The sequence below is a fragment of the Thamnophis elegans genome, chromosome 1 (assembly GCF_009769535.1).
Source record: "Thamnophis elegans isolate rThaEle1 chromosome 1, rThaEle1.pri, whole genome shotgun sequence".
Taxonomy (NCBI): Eukaryota; Metazoa; Chordata; class Lepidosauria; order Squamata; family Colubridae; genus Thamnophis; species Thamnophis elegans.
The window spans coordinates 8,692,261-8,707,793 of NC_045541.1; the positions used below are offsets into that span (position 1 = coordinate 8,692,261).

General features: G+C 39.4%; 1 protein-coding gene across 1 annotated transcript; it reads right to left on the reverse strand.

Moving 5' to 3' along the window:
- Window positions 1-4,051: 4,051 nt before the first annotated feature.
- On the reverse strand, window positions 4,052-12,993 carry LOC116518549 (m-AAA protease-interacting protein 1, mitochondrial-like). The gene is given in 6 exon segments (XM_032232035.1): window positions 4,052-4,642; window positions 6,541-6,578; window positions 6,581-6,690; window positions 8,761-8,887; window positions 9,514-9,585; window positions 12,297-12,993. Coding segments are annotated over 6 exon segments (1,053 nt in total). The 5' UTR covers window positions 12,924-12,993; the 3' UTR covers window positions 4,052-4,563.
- Window positions 12,994-15,533: the final 2,540 nt, after the last annotated feature.

Below are 15,533 nucleotides of genomic sequence, written 5' to 3' on the forward strand. Positions count from 1 at the left end.
CTTTTAGAACAGGACCCTTTCACTCAAGGAAAAATTCACCACAAGAATCCACTCATTCAATGGCCCCCTCCAAGCTTTTTTAACAAGCCAGAAGAGGCACTGATCTAAGGAGCACGTAATTGGGTTTAAAATCCCAAGGATGCTGTCCATTTCCTCAGACCCAAGAGGGTGAAACCATTTCCAGATAATCAGGCAAAACCTCTCCCCAGACCTGCAACAAGGCTGGCATCCAACCCCAAGCAAATTCAAGTGATTTTTTCCCAGCAGATGGTGAAAAAAAATCCTTTCTACATCCTTACAGGTGGTTCTCTGACCACCCGATACATAAGAAGGCACATGTCACCTGAAACAAGGCCAGCTATCCAAAGATGCAGTAAGGGTGGCGGAGTAGATGCTTTACCATCCTTACTGCCACAAGGTAGGCCTTGTTAATGGCTGTCAGCTATGTTTGGTCAAGTTCCCCTTTTGTGAGCATCAGCAATACTATAGATGTCTTTTTTCAAATTCATCAACTCTGTGAATGGGAGGATGTATGGATGTGATCCGGTCTAAAGCTCAGCTTCACCCCGTTCTAGGCGGCGATCAAGGCTTCAAACGGACTATGCAGCAGGCCAACAGGAACAGCTCCCAATTCCCTATGAAACTCATCCAGGTTCATCAGTCACAAGGGATGGATGAATCGAATGGGTCAAGCCTCTCTGCAATGGATAGTGGTGCTAGAGAAGTCCATGGTCATTAGGGGCTGATTTGACCATGACAAGGGAGACTCCAAGAACTCCCCCTATTTCAGGACACATAACTACTGCTCAGATCCAGTATGAGACCACTGCCATTTACATTCCATTCTTATCAATGGTGGGTTCCGGATTCCGTTCCAACCGATAACAGTTGAAACAGCCCTGGCGTCACCCACATGGACGTGCGCGCCTGCGACGCTTCCGCAAGCTTCTGTGATGCTCCAGCTGCTCAGCGGAGCGTCACGCAGGCGCCATATAGCAATAGCAGTTAGACTTGTATACCGCTTCATAGGGCTTTCAGCCCTCTCTAAGCGGTTTACAGAGTCAGCATATCGCCCCCACAGTCTGGGTCCTCATTTCACCCACCTCGGAAGGATGGAAGGCTGAGTCAACCTTGAGCCGGTGAGATTAGAACTGCTGAACTGCAGATAACAGTCAGCTGAAGTGGCCTGTAGTACTGCACTCTAACCACTGCGCCACCTTGGCCATGCACGTGCGCGGAAGCACCAGAGGCTTAAAGCACAGGTAAGGAGGGTGGGCGGGCGGGTGGGCCCTCCGGAGCACCGTACTGGAACGGTGCCCGGTGCTCCGGGCAGGATCCGGTATGGCCGGATCCTACCACTGATCCTTATCCAATTCAGCTGATATTTTTCTTCCTGCTCTTTTCCGATCTACAACTTTAGGCACTGGATCCTAACAACAAATAATTGTATACAATGTAAAGGATCAAAAGTATCACTGAATATGCTGAACTGTTTAAATTACCAATTAATTCAAATGGATCAATTGATGGGAACAACCAACTGGTCAAGAAAAAAATCGAAAGGCTAAGACTGAACCCCACTCTTTAGCTTGTTAAAATCCATTTTAAAATTGACATTCTCTTGTATTTCTTTCATATGCTGAAAGAACATAGCTACTGAATGCATAGCATCTCTTTCCACAGCTCTTCTGATGTGTTTGTACATATACCTGTACACAGAGATAAAATCTCTGTGATAGCTGGCCTTATTTCAGGAGACATGTGCCTTCTTATGTATCTTCAAGACTATACTCCAGGCACCTGATAAAGTGGGCTATGATCCAGAAAAGGTTAGCAGTGATAGATGTGTTAGCTTTTTGTCCCACAACTCTGTTATTTCTGTTGCATGAGATAAGTTATTCCATCAGAAACTGCATTACAAGTTTTCAATAGCAATAGATGCATTAACATAATGCAGCAAACATAGATTTAAAAAGTCAGTGTCTTAAAGACAATTTCTGAGTCACTGCCACAAGACATAGGTGAGGTTCAATAATTATTTGTTATACTAGATTATTTCTCCAGGCTGCTCACCATTTGCTCCGCCCGGAGTCCTACGGGATTGGGCGGCATATAAATCTATTAAAAGTTAAAGTTAAAGTGACTCATAGCAGCTCTTTCCCCTTATTTCCTTTTTTCCTTTTAGTTGAGAAGCCAGAGAATAAACTTGGGGTTGTCTGCATTCAAATCAGGTATTCTATCCCCGAGTAAATTTAATAGCACCATTAAGACTGTAAACTCAAGACACCCTATAGCAAGGGTGTTAAACTCAAGGCCCGCTGGGTGCTTAGATCTGGCCTGTGTGGCCGGCCTGGAAACAGCAAAGGACCGGGCCGTGGTGCTTCTGCCAGTGAAAACGGAGCTCAGGAGGCTACGCATGCTCCCCCACGGGGCTCTGTTTTAGGTGGCTGAGGGCTATCAAAACAAACTAAAAACAAAAGGATTTTGTTTTTGAGCATTTGAGCATGCAAGAAGGGACAGGAAAGAAGAAAGAGGAAAGACAAAGATAAAGAAGGAAAGAGAGCATGGAAAGAAGGAATAAAAAAAGAGAATATAGAGGGAAGGAAAAAGAAGAAAAGGAAGGAAGATTATAGTTCTGCCTTAGCACTTGGCCACCACAGGTGCCCGACACGAATCTTGTGTCACGCTCCCACAGGCATGCCCCTCATGGCCAGTCCCCCACAGCCACACCCCCTACCCCTACGAGGTCAAACACAATCCTGAAGTCGCCCTCAATGAAATAAGAGTTTGACATCCCTGCCCTATAGTAATATAGCCCAGTTACCCTGCATCAGAATGCCTTCCAAAATAAATGGATTCAGACTGGTAGGCTTCTTATACCGTCACAACAGGAAAGTAAATGATGGGATCCCCTTCAGCAGATCATCTAGTGTGATCTGAATGATCAAGGGGATCAATAGTCTGACCCATGGAAAGGAGCTCCTGACATCTGAGCACTGTGCCTGCTGTCTACTGATAACAAGTACAATGATCCCTGTGGAAATGGCTATCTGGATGGTCAGTTGGCTGTTCTGCTATTCTTTCATTAACTGAAACATTCCTAGATATATTTTCTTCAGTGTCCTGCTTTTCCAGTCAAATGCATAAACAGGAGAGTTTGAAGATTAAATTAAAATATCACAAAATCTTTTGCAATCTCAGAGAATCAATTCAAATCATCTTATGCTGTCATGTTTCAGCAAATCATTTTAAGTGCGTAAAAGGAGCAATACTCTGATTGGCAAATGTTTCTGAGAACGTTTACCTTGGGATTTTAGCCACTTAGTAGATGCCAATTTAGTCCTATATATTTTATATGTATGAAGACCTATATTTAAACTCTGGCAGTGTCACAAAGAAAATAAAGAAAGCTGTCTCACATTGTAATTAAGTTCGGTTCCACCACAAAACCGCGGTAGACTAAAGCGCGCTCGATGAAAGCGCGTATGTGATGTCATCACAGCGTGACGAAAACAGCACGCTGTGAGCGGTAAACTTAAAATTAACGCGTAAATCTAAACCTAACCCCCCCAAACCTAACCCTAACCCTTAACCTAAACCTAACCCTTAACCTAACGCTAAACCTAACGCTAACCCTTAACCTAACCCTAACCCTAACGCTTAACGTAACCCTAAACCTAACCCTAACCCTTAACCTAACCCTAACCCTTACCTTTATGTGAATCGGCTTGCTTTAATTTAATTTTAATTTTAATTTAATTTATTTTTAATTTTATTTGTCGTGCTGCTGATGACATCAGGTATGCGCTTTAATCGGGCGCGCTTTAGTGGACCGCGGTTTTGACGGGTCACGATTAAGTTCATATCCTACCCTACCCTACCCTACCCCATATACCATACCATACCATACCATACCACACACCACACATACCACTATACCATATTTAGATCTCAGCTAAAAGTTGCACATGGCTATTATAGTTTTACTTTCATTACCAAATATACAGAAAAAGTACCAAAGTAAAAAAAAAAGAAACAGTACAAAACTTAATTCTGGTATAAATATGAAGTCTGTTGAAACATCTTTACTCTCATTGTTGAAGGATCCAGATAATATGTCCATTGAAAAGTAAATTATGCATTCTAGTGTACTTGATCCTAAAAATCAAGACCTTGGCTGTTAAGTACCAATGGAGTCAGGTAAAATCTGATATTTGGAAGGTCGCTTCTTTCTCTTTTTTATTTTTTTGAGACCACCCATTTCACTTTCTGAAGATGGTTGAAGAAAAAAGATGCAATGTTCAATTATGAACTACGAACTATCTTCTTCCAGAGCACATCAAGATGTTTATCGTAGCAACCTAACATGTTCCCCGTTACACATTGGTCCAAACTGTGCTTTCAACTCTGATGGGAAAGACATTATTTATATTGTTCAGAGCAAGATGGTATTCCGGCAAACCCCATAAAATTAGTCCACTATGTATCGTGGCATACAAATCTTGAGATGTTTCTTGATATGCCAAAATATTACTAGCATATGAAAGTCTTTGTACTAGGAACTTATTCCAATAGGTTTGGGTGTTCAATCCATGTAATCATCCAGTCTGGCTTCACACCCTGTGTGAATTCTCTTCGAAACCTTTAGGAAAAAATAAAGTAAAATAATGAAAATAATTGCATGTCAAGCAACAAACCCTTTGTGAATGGCCTTAATATTACAAACACAAATGTAATGTTAAAGTGGTGAGCAAACATAATACTAGGAATAGATTTAAGACCTGGCTGCCAAATCTCTCAGATAAGAACTGTATCCCTTAAAATAATAATTTAAGAAAAAGCAGAGATGACTAGATTAGATACAAAAATCCAGTTGGAGCCAGAGAAAAACTGTAAGAATGAAACATAACATTCCTGTCATTCTGACATTTCTTTAGAATACACTTACTGTACATTGTTCTTACAGAACTGTTCTCTGCTAGAGTGTCTATTAATTATTAGAACACCTGAGGGTTTATCTCATTGGCTTTGATTATTATTGTACGCAAAATCCCTCATATTTTCAAAAATCTCTCCAAAACCATAAGAAAAACATGCTAACTTGAAACCTTGATCTTAAAAGAAGGAAGATAAATCTGTAAGTCATTAACACAAAGAAAAATACCAACTATGATCACTACGAAAAATTGCAAGAGAATAATTTAAGTGATACAAGATTCTGAAGTTTTTATATTTTAACTATACTCAAGAGAAAATTGTTGGGGGGGAAATGGAGAGATGACATAGACCCTTATTCATTGTCATTTTTCAGTTCTTAGAACTGGAAATCTACACAATCTTCTGCATAAGAACCATCTAAACTTCTGCTTCTCATTTACATCTAAGGAGAAAGGTATTCTTAACTGCCCTATTAAAAGCCATCCTCATATTTGGATTTATGTGTGTGAATACTGCTCTGGCTTCCATCACTCTTGAATAGACATCCCAACCACATGTTCTGCAGATGCGTTGGACATTAATTCCCATAAATTACACAAGAAAGAGAATGTAAGATAAAATCCCATACAGTATAACTAAAGCCACTAGAGCTATATAGAGCTATACCAAAACAGCCCTGCAATATACAAATTAACTTTTTCTCTAATATATGAATCACAAAATGTGGAGAAAATTGGTTTGCAGTTAGAAATCTTACGTGGTAAAACCAGACACAAAGTGATTCAGTTTTTCTTTGAAAAGCATCTTAAGGACAAATGTCTACATTTGATCCACCAAAATGGCTTTTAGCCACTCACGCACTCCCCAAATTTGCTCCAAAGAGACTTTCCTCCAGACTTTTGCAAATAGCTTTGAGGAGGAAATAAAAATCCTATCTGCACAACCTCTCTTCTGGTAGTGGATGAAAACAGTCACACAAGACTGATTCTTGCAAGATTAACTTCTATTACTTTTACAATAGAAGAAAGGGAAAAATATTTTGGACATTATTTTAAAGCAGTAAAAGTAATGGAAATGTGGCTATGTATTTATTTATTAAAGTATTGTTATGGTGCTTGCCAATCAAATATTCTGGGTGGACTACAAACAATATAAAAGTGGTATCCTATAATCACTCCAATCAAAATTCTTAATTATATTATCTTGTTACAGCATTAACTCTTCATTGTTCTTTTTATAAACCAATCCCATCTCTTTAGATACTGCTTTTAAGCTAAAATAAACTTATTAGACAGAGAAATTGTCCCATCCAGTTTTTCCTTTATAAACTGATTATAAAATTTTGCCTTTCTGAAAGATCAACTTAAGCTATTCTCGTCTTCCTATGACATTTTGTTCATACTGTACAGCTTGTGATCTTTATCCTCTGCAACACTGACCTTCCAATAAATTCATTTTTTTCTCTTGATTAGTCAGGCATATTGCTCAAGTTGCAGCATCACTTATATACTACAGTTGTAACCTTGTTTAAAGTACACTGAAGTTTCATCATACCCAAAGAACAAAACCACAGTCAGGTAGAAAAATCAACGACTGACTTACTCGTAGTTTGCTAATAAAGATGTCTTCTTTTTGGCGTGCTTTCACCTCTAAGCACAATCTGGAATACTTTGGCTCCTTCTGGAGTCTTATCAGGGATGTCAGCACTGCTCAGATACCAGAATGACATCAGGATACTAACAAACTTCCTGCCTGATTTAGAAACAGTGAAAGACATCTTATTATAATATATGAAGAACACATCTCTCTCTTTTTCTAACATACATACATCTGCATGCACACACACACAAACACACAGAGTGAAAAATTGAGGACAGCAATGGCCCCAAAGCCTCTTTCAGAGACAAAGCATGAATTGCCACATACTTGGTTCATGTATTAGCAATAGCAATTAGACTTATATATCGCTTCATAGGGCTTTCAGTCCTCTCTAAGCGGTTTACAGAGTCAGCATATCGCCCCCACAGTCTGGGTCCTCATTTCACCCACCTCAGAAGGATGGAAGGCTGAGTCAACCCTGAGCCGGTGAGATTTGAACCGCTGAACTGCAGATAGCAGTCAGCTGAAGTGGCCTGCAGTACTGCACTCTAACCACTGCGCCACCTCGGCTCTGTATTAGGTTAATCTAAAATGTAGTTGTCCAGAGTTTCCTAAATACGTAACAATTAACATACATAACAAGCAGGATGCAGACCAACAATATTAACACAATGCACAAAACCAGCCAGAATTCTGGGGGTTTTTTTGTATGTGACTCTTCAACCATGATCCACTCATAGTTGCAGCCAACTACTTTCAGCTACCAGAGAACCTGTAACCATATTTTTTGGAGTATAGGACGCACCCTTTTCCCTCAAAAAAGAGGCTGAAAATCTGGGTGCTTCTTATACATTGAATACATCATTTTTTGCCTCCCGAAACCCCTCCCCCTTTGCAAAAGTCTGTAGAAAGCTTTCAGAGAGCTCCTGGGGGCTGGGGAAGTCAAAAATGAGTGAAAATGGGCCGTTTTTTGCTCAATTTTGCCCCCCCCCAACCCCCTGGAGTATTCGATAAGCCTGTTAAAGGCTATGTATGCAATTTTTTTTGACAAAAAACGGGCCCATTTTTTGCTCATTTTTGGGAGCCCCCGCCCTCCAGGAGCACTCTGCAAGCCCCCTAAAGGCTATTCATGCCTTTTTTTGGAAAAAAAAACAGGCCCGTTTTTGTGAAAAACGGGCCATTTTTGGGAGGTTTGCAGTGTAAAAACTTTTTTTTTTAAATTTGCCTCTTCAAAACGTTGGTGCATTTTATACTCTGGTGCGTCTTATACTCCGAAAAATACTGTAACTGCTTCCACTTCCAACACAGGAGAGGTGGTTCTCCTGTATTTTCATTTCTCTTTCCAATAAAAATCTAGGAAGGGGTATAGACATAGATCAATTGCTTTCTCCTACTAGAATCAACACAACATAATTCTATGTATGTTTGCAGATATCAAATGGGAATATTCATGGCTTGGGTATAAATTAGAGTTATTATTATTTCTAATGTTTGCCATTCAAGTGATTAATTCAACTTAAAAATAAAATTATGAAAGTTGTTTGTCCTGCTGGCCAATTTACAGAAGAGAAGTTTTAAAAAATACTGAGTCTGATTCATTGTACTACATCAAATCTCATACTGATTTCTTAAGAGTATAGTTGATGATCAAAGGTATAAAAGACCTTTCTCACCAATCTCTAAATAAACATTATATATATTTAACTAGCAAACTATGGATCTTCTTAAAGGGCCAAGCAGACTCATTGAGCTTCTCAATTGCATGTTGATATAAAGTCCATTCTATATATCAGGTTCCACTCTTTTAGAACAATATCTCAGGATCCCTTTACATGTTTAAAAAATGATTGAGGACCCCAGGGAGTTTTGGTTTGTGTGGGTTATGTCCATTATCAGTTACTAGTAGTAACTAAGTAGTCGTAGAAATTAAAACTGAGAAATTTAAAATGTTATTTGACTTTACGGGCCCTTTGAAAGGGTTTCAGGAACCTCCAGGGATTCCTAAATTACATTTTGAGAGCCATTGTTTTTTTTAAAAAATAACCACTTGATTTTACTAGGGGCCAAAAGTTTGCTGGCAGAATGAAATCGATACAAAACCAGACACAAGTCAAAGCAGCAGACAGGTGCTCAAAATGAATAGTGTAATTAAATGGATGGAGAAGAAATTTTAAAAAGACTTAGGGATACTTTTAAGGAGTGTGAAATAGAATGAAGGCATACCACTGTCATCATAATAAATGCCCACATCTCCCGTTGCTGTGAACATAATTTCATCCATCTCCGCAGCCAGGGCTTTTCTGTGGTTTTCAGACAATGAAGAGAGCTTCTCTCTTAACACTTGAATCATCTGGATTGGAAATGGAATTGTTAATGTTAGTATTTACTAATTCCCTTACACCAACTCACTTAATCAGCCGTATAATAGTTATATAAGATAGTTATTGAAAGCTATGCTGCCATTTCCCCCTGCTACTTCAAAAGCCAAGTATTTTTAAAAACATCTCAGTTTTGCTTTAAATAATTAGATAAACTGCGAGAAAACCTAAGTTAGAATAAAGGGAACAAACAGTTATGGTGGTTAAATTACACTGAAGAGAAGACATAACCTGATTGTTGCCCTTTTAAGAAAATCAACGTAAGTTGTCGGAGTTTCTAGGAATAAAAAGCTATCAGCTTAGATGCTATTTGCTTGTTCTTCTTTAGGAATAGAATATAAATATAAATCCAAATTGTTTCTTCCACTTTTAATTAACTTAAGGCAGTGGTCTCCCCTCTCACACTCTCCAAATACACAGAACTTCAATGCTTACAATTTTTAGCCAGCATGGCCAAATTTATACTGCTGGCACCTAATATATCCACTATGTTGTGAAAAGTTGGCTGATGCTGTCCTCTGTAAAAAAGAAATGTTCAGTTCAAGAAACAGTGAGGAGAATCTTATTTTCAATACATGAGAGATATTAAATATTTTACCTCTTTTGATACCAGTTCTTCCAATACATCGTATTTACACTGAGAAATTAGCCTTGAAACAACAGTAAAGGCCTAGAAAACAGAGAAAAAATGCTACCTTAATTAAGATTCCCACAATTAAGCACAAGTTTGTAGCTCAACTACATTAACATGCTTATAGTCAGGGTGGATTTGATTTAAATCGAGTCAATTTAAATCACAATTTAAATCACGATTAGTAATGTAATGTAAAAAGGCTTGCTTTAAATCAACTCAATATAATTATATAATTATAATTATAATTTTTAAAGAGTAACTGTCATCTCTGTTCCACAGCGGCTCCTCCGCTGTTGATTCACCGACAGTCCCATTCACTTTAATGGGATGGCTGGCGATGCGGTAATGACACAACAAGGTGAGGGGCGTGGCGGACAGCAGGTGAGTGGATGCCTGCTAACAAGCGCTGCCATTATGGATCTGAAGTACAATACAATACAATAGCAGAGTTGGAAGGGACCTTGGAGGTCTTCTAGTCCAACTCCCTGGCTAGGAAGGAAACCCTGTACCGTTTCAGACAAATGGCTATCCAACATCTTCTTAAAGACTTCCAGTGTTGGGGCATTCACAACTTCTGGAGGCAAGCTGTTCCACTGATTAATTGTTCTAATTGTCAGGAAATTTCTCCTCAGTTCTAAGTTGCTTCTCTCCTTGATTAGTTTCCACCCGTTGCTTCTTGTTCTACCCTCGGGTGTCTTGGAGAATTAGTTTGACTCCCTCTTCTTTGTGGCAACCCCTGAGATATTGGAACACTGCTATCATGTCTCCCCTAGTCCTTCTTTTCATTCAACTAGACCTACCCAGTTCCTGCAACCGTTCTTCATGTGTTTTATCCTCCAGTCCCCTAATCCTCTTTGTTGCTCTTCTCTGCACTCTTTCTAGAGTCTCCACATCTTTTCTACATGGTGGTGACCAAAACTGAATGCAGTATTCCAAGTGTGGCCTTACCAAGGCATTATAAAGTGGTTTTAACACTTCACGTGATCTTGATTCTATCCCTCTGTTTATGCAGCCAAGAACTGTGTTGGCTTTTTTGGCAGCTGCTGCACACAGCTGGCTCATATTTAAATGGTTGTCCACTAGGACTCCAAGATCCCTCTCACAGTTACTACTATTGAACAAGGTACCACCTATACTGTACCTGTGCATTTCGTGACAGGTGCTCTTTAAATGAAAGGACTCATTCTTGCTGGTAGTTAGAATCTTTAATATTATTATTTGCAAACAAAATGAAGGTGACCTATCTAGCTTGCAGAGCTTGGATTCATTGAATGAGTTTACCAAAATGTAAATATTGCAGAATATTCAGCCTCATGCTACATAACTGAGCTCCATTTCAGGCTTAGTAAACTAAATTATTAATGTATCTTAAATTGAAAATTATATTTAGATTTTTTTACTCCAAAAGCATTTTTTATTAAATTTTTAAAAAATCCAAATTAATTTTTAAAAAAATCCGATTTAAATTAAACATGCAATATCTATCTATCTATCTATCTATCTATCTATCTATCTATCTATCTATCTATCTATCTATCTATCTATCTATCTATCTATCGTCACAACCCCTGGTATGCCCAAACATGGGAGGAAGGTCACACTTCCATTCTCTGTCCTTCGGCTCGTCACAAGAGACCATCCAGACAGAAACCCAATATTTTTTACTGTTGCCTTTTTGTTACATTTGTTATATTTGTGCTGATAAATAAATATTGGGTTTCTGTCTGGATGGTCTCTTGTGACGAGCCTAAGGACAGAGAACGGAAGTGTGACCTTCCTCCCATGTTTGGGCATACCAGGGGTTGTGACTTTAAATATATACCTTTCACCCTGGCCTGGCTGATAAGGAGTTGATCTCTGTAGCTCAATGGTCAACACATCTGCCTAAGAGGCAATAGAGCACAGGTTCGATTCCCAGTAAGGATATGGCTAGCTGATGAGAGCTAAATAGCTTGAAATAGATCTATACTAGTCTCCCTTTATTTATTTATCAGCACAAATATATATATATATATATATATATATATATATATATATATATATATATATATATATATATATATATATATATATTAAAAAAATCAATTTTTATCCACCTTGCTTATAGCGAAAACAGTCTTTCAGCTGATGTACAGTATTCTCAATTTGAGATGCAGAATCCAAAGACAAAGACGCAGGTTCTGTAGACTAGAATTGCAATGCAGCGTTGTCCTTATGCACATTTTAAAAATCCACAGTTTAGGTTCATTTAATGCAAAATACAGACGGGGGCAGGGCCTTGTGATTGTATTGATTGAGCTAAAAACGGATGCGGTCACCCACAGGCAGAGCAAGAGGACAAGGTCGCACAGCCATAAACACCAATCTCATTTAAGCAGCCCTTGCTAAGCGAACCCCAAAGCTTCCTTGGAGGGGAGGCTTTTAAAAATAAATAGAGCCAAGGTGGCGCAGTGGTTAAATGCAGCACTGCAGGCTACTGCTAGATCAGCAGTTCAGCGGTTCAAATCTCACCGGCTCAGGGTTGACTCAGCCTTCCATCCTTCCGAGGTGGGTAAAATGAGGACCCAGATTGTTGGGGGCAATATGCTGACTCTCTGTAAACCGCTTAGAGAGGGCTGAAAGCCCTATGAAGCGGTATATAAGTCTACTGCTATTGCTATATTGCTATTGCTATTAAAGGGGGGGGGTCTTCTTTTTAACATATAACACCCCGAAATGCGGCGGGGCGGCTCAACCCAACGACTCACGTGCTTCGCCCCTTGCATGAACTCCGGGGCGCTGAAGTCGCGGTCGAAGTAGGTGCGGATGAGGAAGAAGTAGAGGCGGGTGCGGAGCCACCTCAGCGGGTTGGGGAAGCCGAAGAAGACCGCCCGCACCTCCGACTTGGAGTCGCCGTTGCCGCTGCTATAAAAGCGGGCGGGGGGCGCCGGCAGAAGCGGGCACCGGCCGGAGGGAGGCAGGAGATACCCGAGCCCTCCTCCGCGCTGGGCGGACGAGCCACTCGGGACGGCGGGGAACCCCCGCAGCAGCTGCCAGCGCCTGCAGAGGACTCCGCGGGCCAGCCCCATAACTCCCCGCCTCGGCCCTCCCCGTCGTGCCGCGGCGACGGAAGAGAAGCGGCGGGGATCGACAGGCGGCGAACCAGGTTTTTCCCCTCGCGGCGAAGGAGCGGCCTTTGCGCCGCCTCTCGGGCCTGCTCCGCCCTTCGTTGTATAGCAGGCCCTCCTCGCGGGGACCCCCCCCCCAAAACCCCCGTCGGTGTAGGGGCCTACGGGGCTGAGGGGGGGGTCACTTAGTTTCGCGAGGCCTCGTTTCCAGCGGAGGGAAATCACCGCCGGACCCAAAAGGAGGAAGTGACCGAGCGGCGACATCATGGAGAGGCAGCGCGTCCCGCACTACACCGGGGTTACTCGGGAGCGTTTTTTGCAGGACGTCTATCCTCTGGTGGGTTAAAACCCGGAGCCTCAAACGCCGCATTTCCGTTTCTAAATAAGGTGGCAAAGAAAGCCAGCGTGGTGCACGTGGCCTAAAAAAACGGTGCTGTGAGTTCGAGTCCGGTCTCGGTCTCTCTCTCTCTCTCTCTCTCTCCCCCCTATCTATCTATCTATCTATCTATCTATCTATCTATCTATCTATCTATCTATCTATCTATCTATCTATCTTATCTATCTATCTATCTATCTATCTTTATCTATCTATCTATCTATCTATCTATCTATCTATCTATCTATCTATCTTTATCTATCTATCTATCTATCTATCTATCTATCTATCTATCTATCTATCTATCTATCTATCTATCTTTATCTATCTATCTATCTATCTATCTTTATCTATCTATCTATCTATCTATCTATCTATCTATCTATCTATCTATCTATCTATCTATCTATCATCCATCATCCATCCATCCATCCATCCATCTCAGTGCTGCCCACCTCACAGGTGGTTGTTAGTGGGAAAATAGACAGGAGTAATTGGTATAAGTAAAAATCAAAAGGGGTGAAATGTATTAATAAAAAAACAGTTCTATATATAATAGTCAGACGAGTCCTTTGTTTCTTGGACTTCAGGGAAAAGGATACATTTCTTTCCCCCCCCCCCCATCTTCCATGCAGTATAGTTTATTATCATTCTCCCTTCTTTATATAATTATACCGTATATCGTCACATTTTCCCCATATTAAGTTAACATTTAACTGTATATATTTTATTCTATTTTTTAATAGTGATAATTATTGTGATTAATAACCTTTGTATATGGTCCAAAAATATTTCCAACCTTCCCTTCTCATATCCAATTCTTATTTATCGTATCAACTCCACATTATATACATTACTATCAATATCAATTATTATTCAGCTATATCTATTACAATAAGAGTAATTAGATTAGCTAATTTAAATTGTATTCTTCCATCTATCAGCCTATGTCTCTCCAATAACATGGGAAAAGAATACATTTCTAATTAATCCTGCGTTTAATCTAGTACTTGCTCTGCCCTACGTGGTTAGTATTTACATCCTAAACTAGTACTAGGTGCACGTAAAGCAAGGCGTGTTTTCCTCCTCCAGATAAAACAGGAGATGGAGATCATTAATTAACCTTTTCTTTGTTAATTGTTATGTTTGGAAAGTTGATGGCAGGCTAATTTTGGTAGCATGTTAAGTTGCACTTTTCAGAAGATATCTGCCAGAGTGGATGTGTTCAGATGTAAATATGCCAATTTACCACAAATGAATAAATATTCCCCAGCAGTCTTGTCTTTAGCCTCCTAGAATGCTCCTTATCTTATTTTTCTGAGGTTTTTTTCCCCTGATCACATAAGCATGCTCCCAACATTCAATTGCAGCCAACCACACTTTTATTTGTAAAAAAAAAAAAAGCTGCTGTGTGTGGCACTCAGGACCATTGTTAAGAAATTCTGATTATGTTTGATGTTGCTTTATTTTTCAACCTCGTAACTTCTAGAGATGTGCAGAATATTATAGATTTCAACCATGTTGATGTGACCTGTTTTGAATTCAAAATATTCTGGTTCAAGCATGAAATAAGGTGAATGTGTTTTGAATGTGAAACACTTTCAAACAATTTTCCAAAGTCTTGAAAAGCCCATTTGCATTCTAAACAGCTATTCACCCTCAAAGTGGGGTATTTCAGATTTGAATCAGTTTGCATATCCCTAAGAGATTTATATTTATTGTTTTATTTTATTTAAAAGAATCTTTTAAAAATCAAGGGGGCAGAGGGAAGATATCCTTAAGCATATTGGCCCTAATAGTGCTTGTTGTATTCATTTCCTTAACTAATGCTTAGAAGATAATGTGTTGAATTTGAAGGATAGGCATTCAGCATTGTTTGCAATTAGACAAACCATAAAAGTTACAATTTAATTTTGGATTTAGGATATATTTCTTTCCATCAGCTTTGTCTCTTAATATACTAATCTATATCCATTTTAAATAGTCAATTTGAGTTTGCCTTTAATATTTAGATTTGCTCCTATGTTCTTCCAGTACAATACTTTGTTTCCGGTCTCTTTCATAGATTTATTGAAAAACAATTTAAGTATTGACTTGAACCTATAAGGTTCAGTGAACTGTGTCTAAATATATTATTTAGAAAATCAATTACAATCTGGGGGCCTTGCTTCAAAATAGTTGTGCTAAGGATTAGACTACAAAACTGCAAAATGTAGATTAATCCAGTACTGTGTTGTAGGGTGTTCATTACTGCTTATCTTGCCGTTAGAATAAAGATTAATATGATGTATTTCATTAAAGCATGCTCAGTTAGAAAAATCATGAGTTAGAAATATAGACGTTCATTTTATTGGTACACAATTTTCTAAGAAAAGATATGCTTTTCTTAGGTTTGGATAGTTGGTAGTAGAAGATAACGCATAACTGTTTGTTGTTTGTTTCTAATAGCAAAATAGTGGCATGTAATTAAATAACTTTTTTTTCATTCTCAGAGAAGCCTG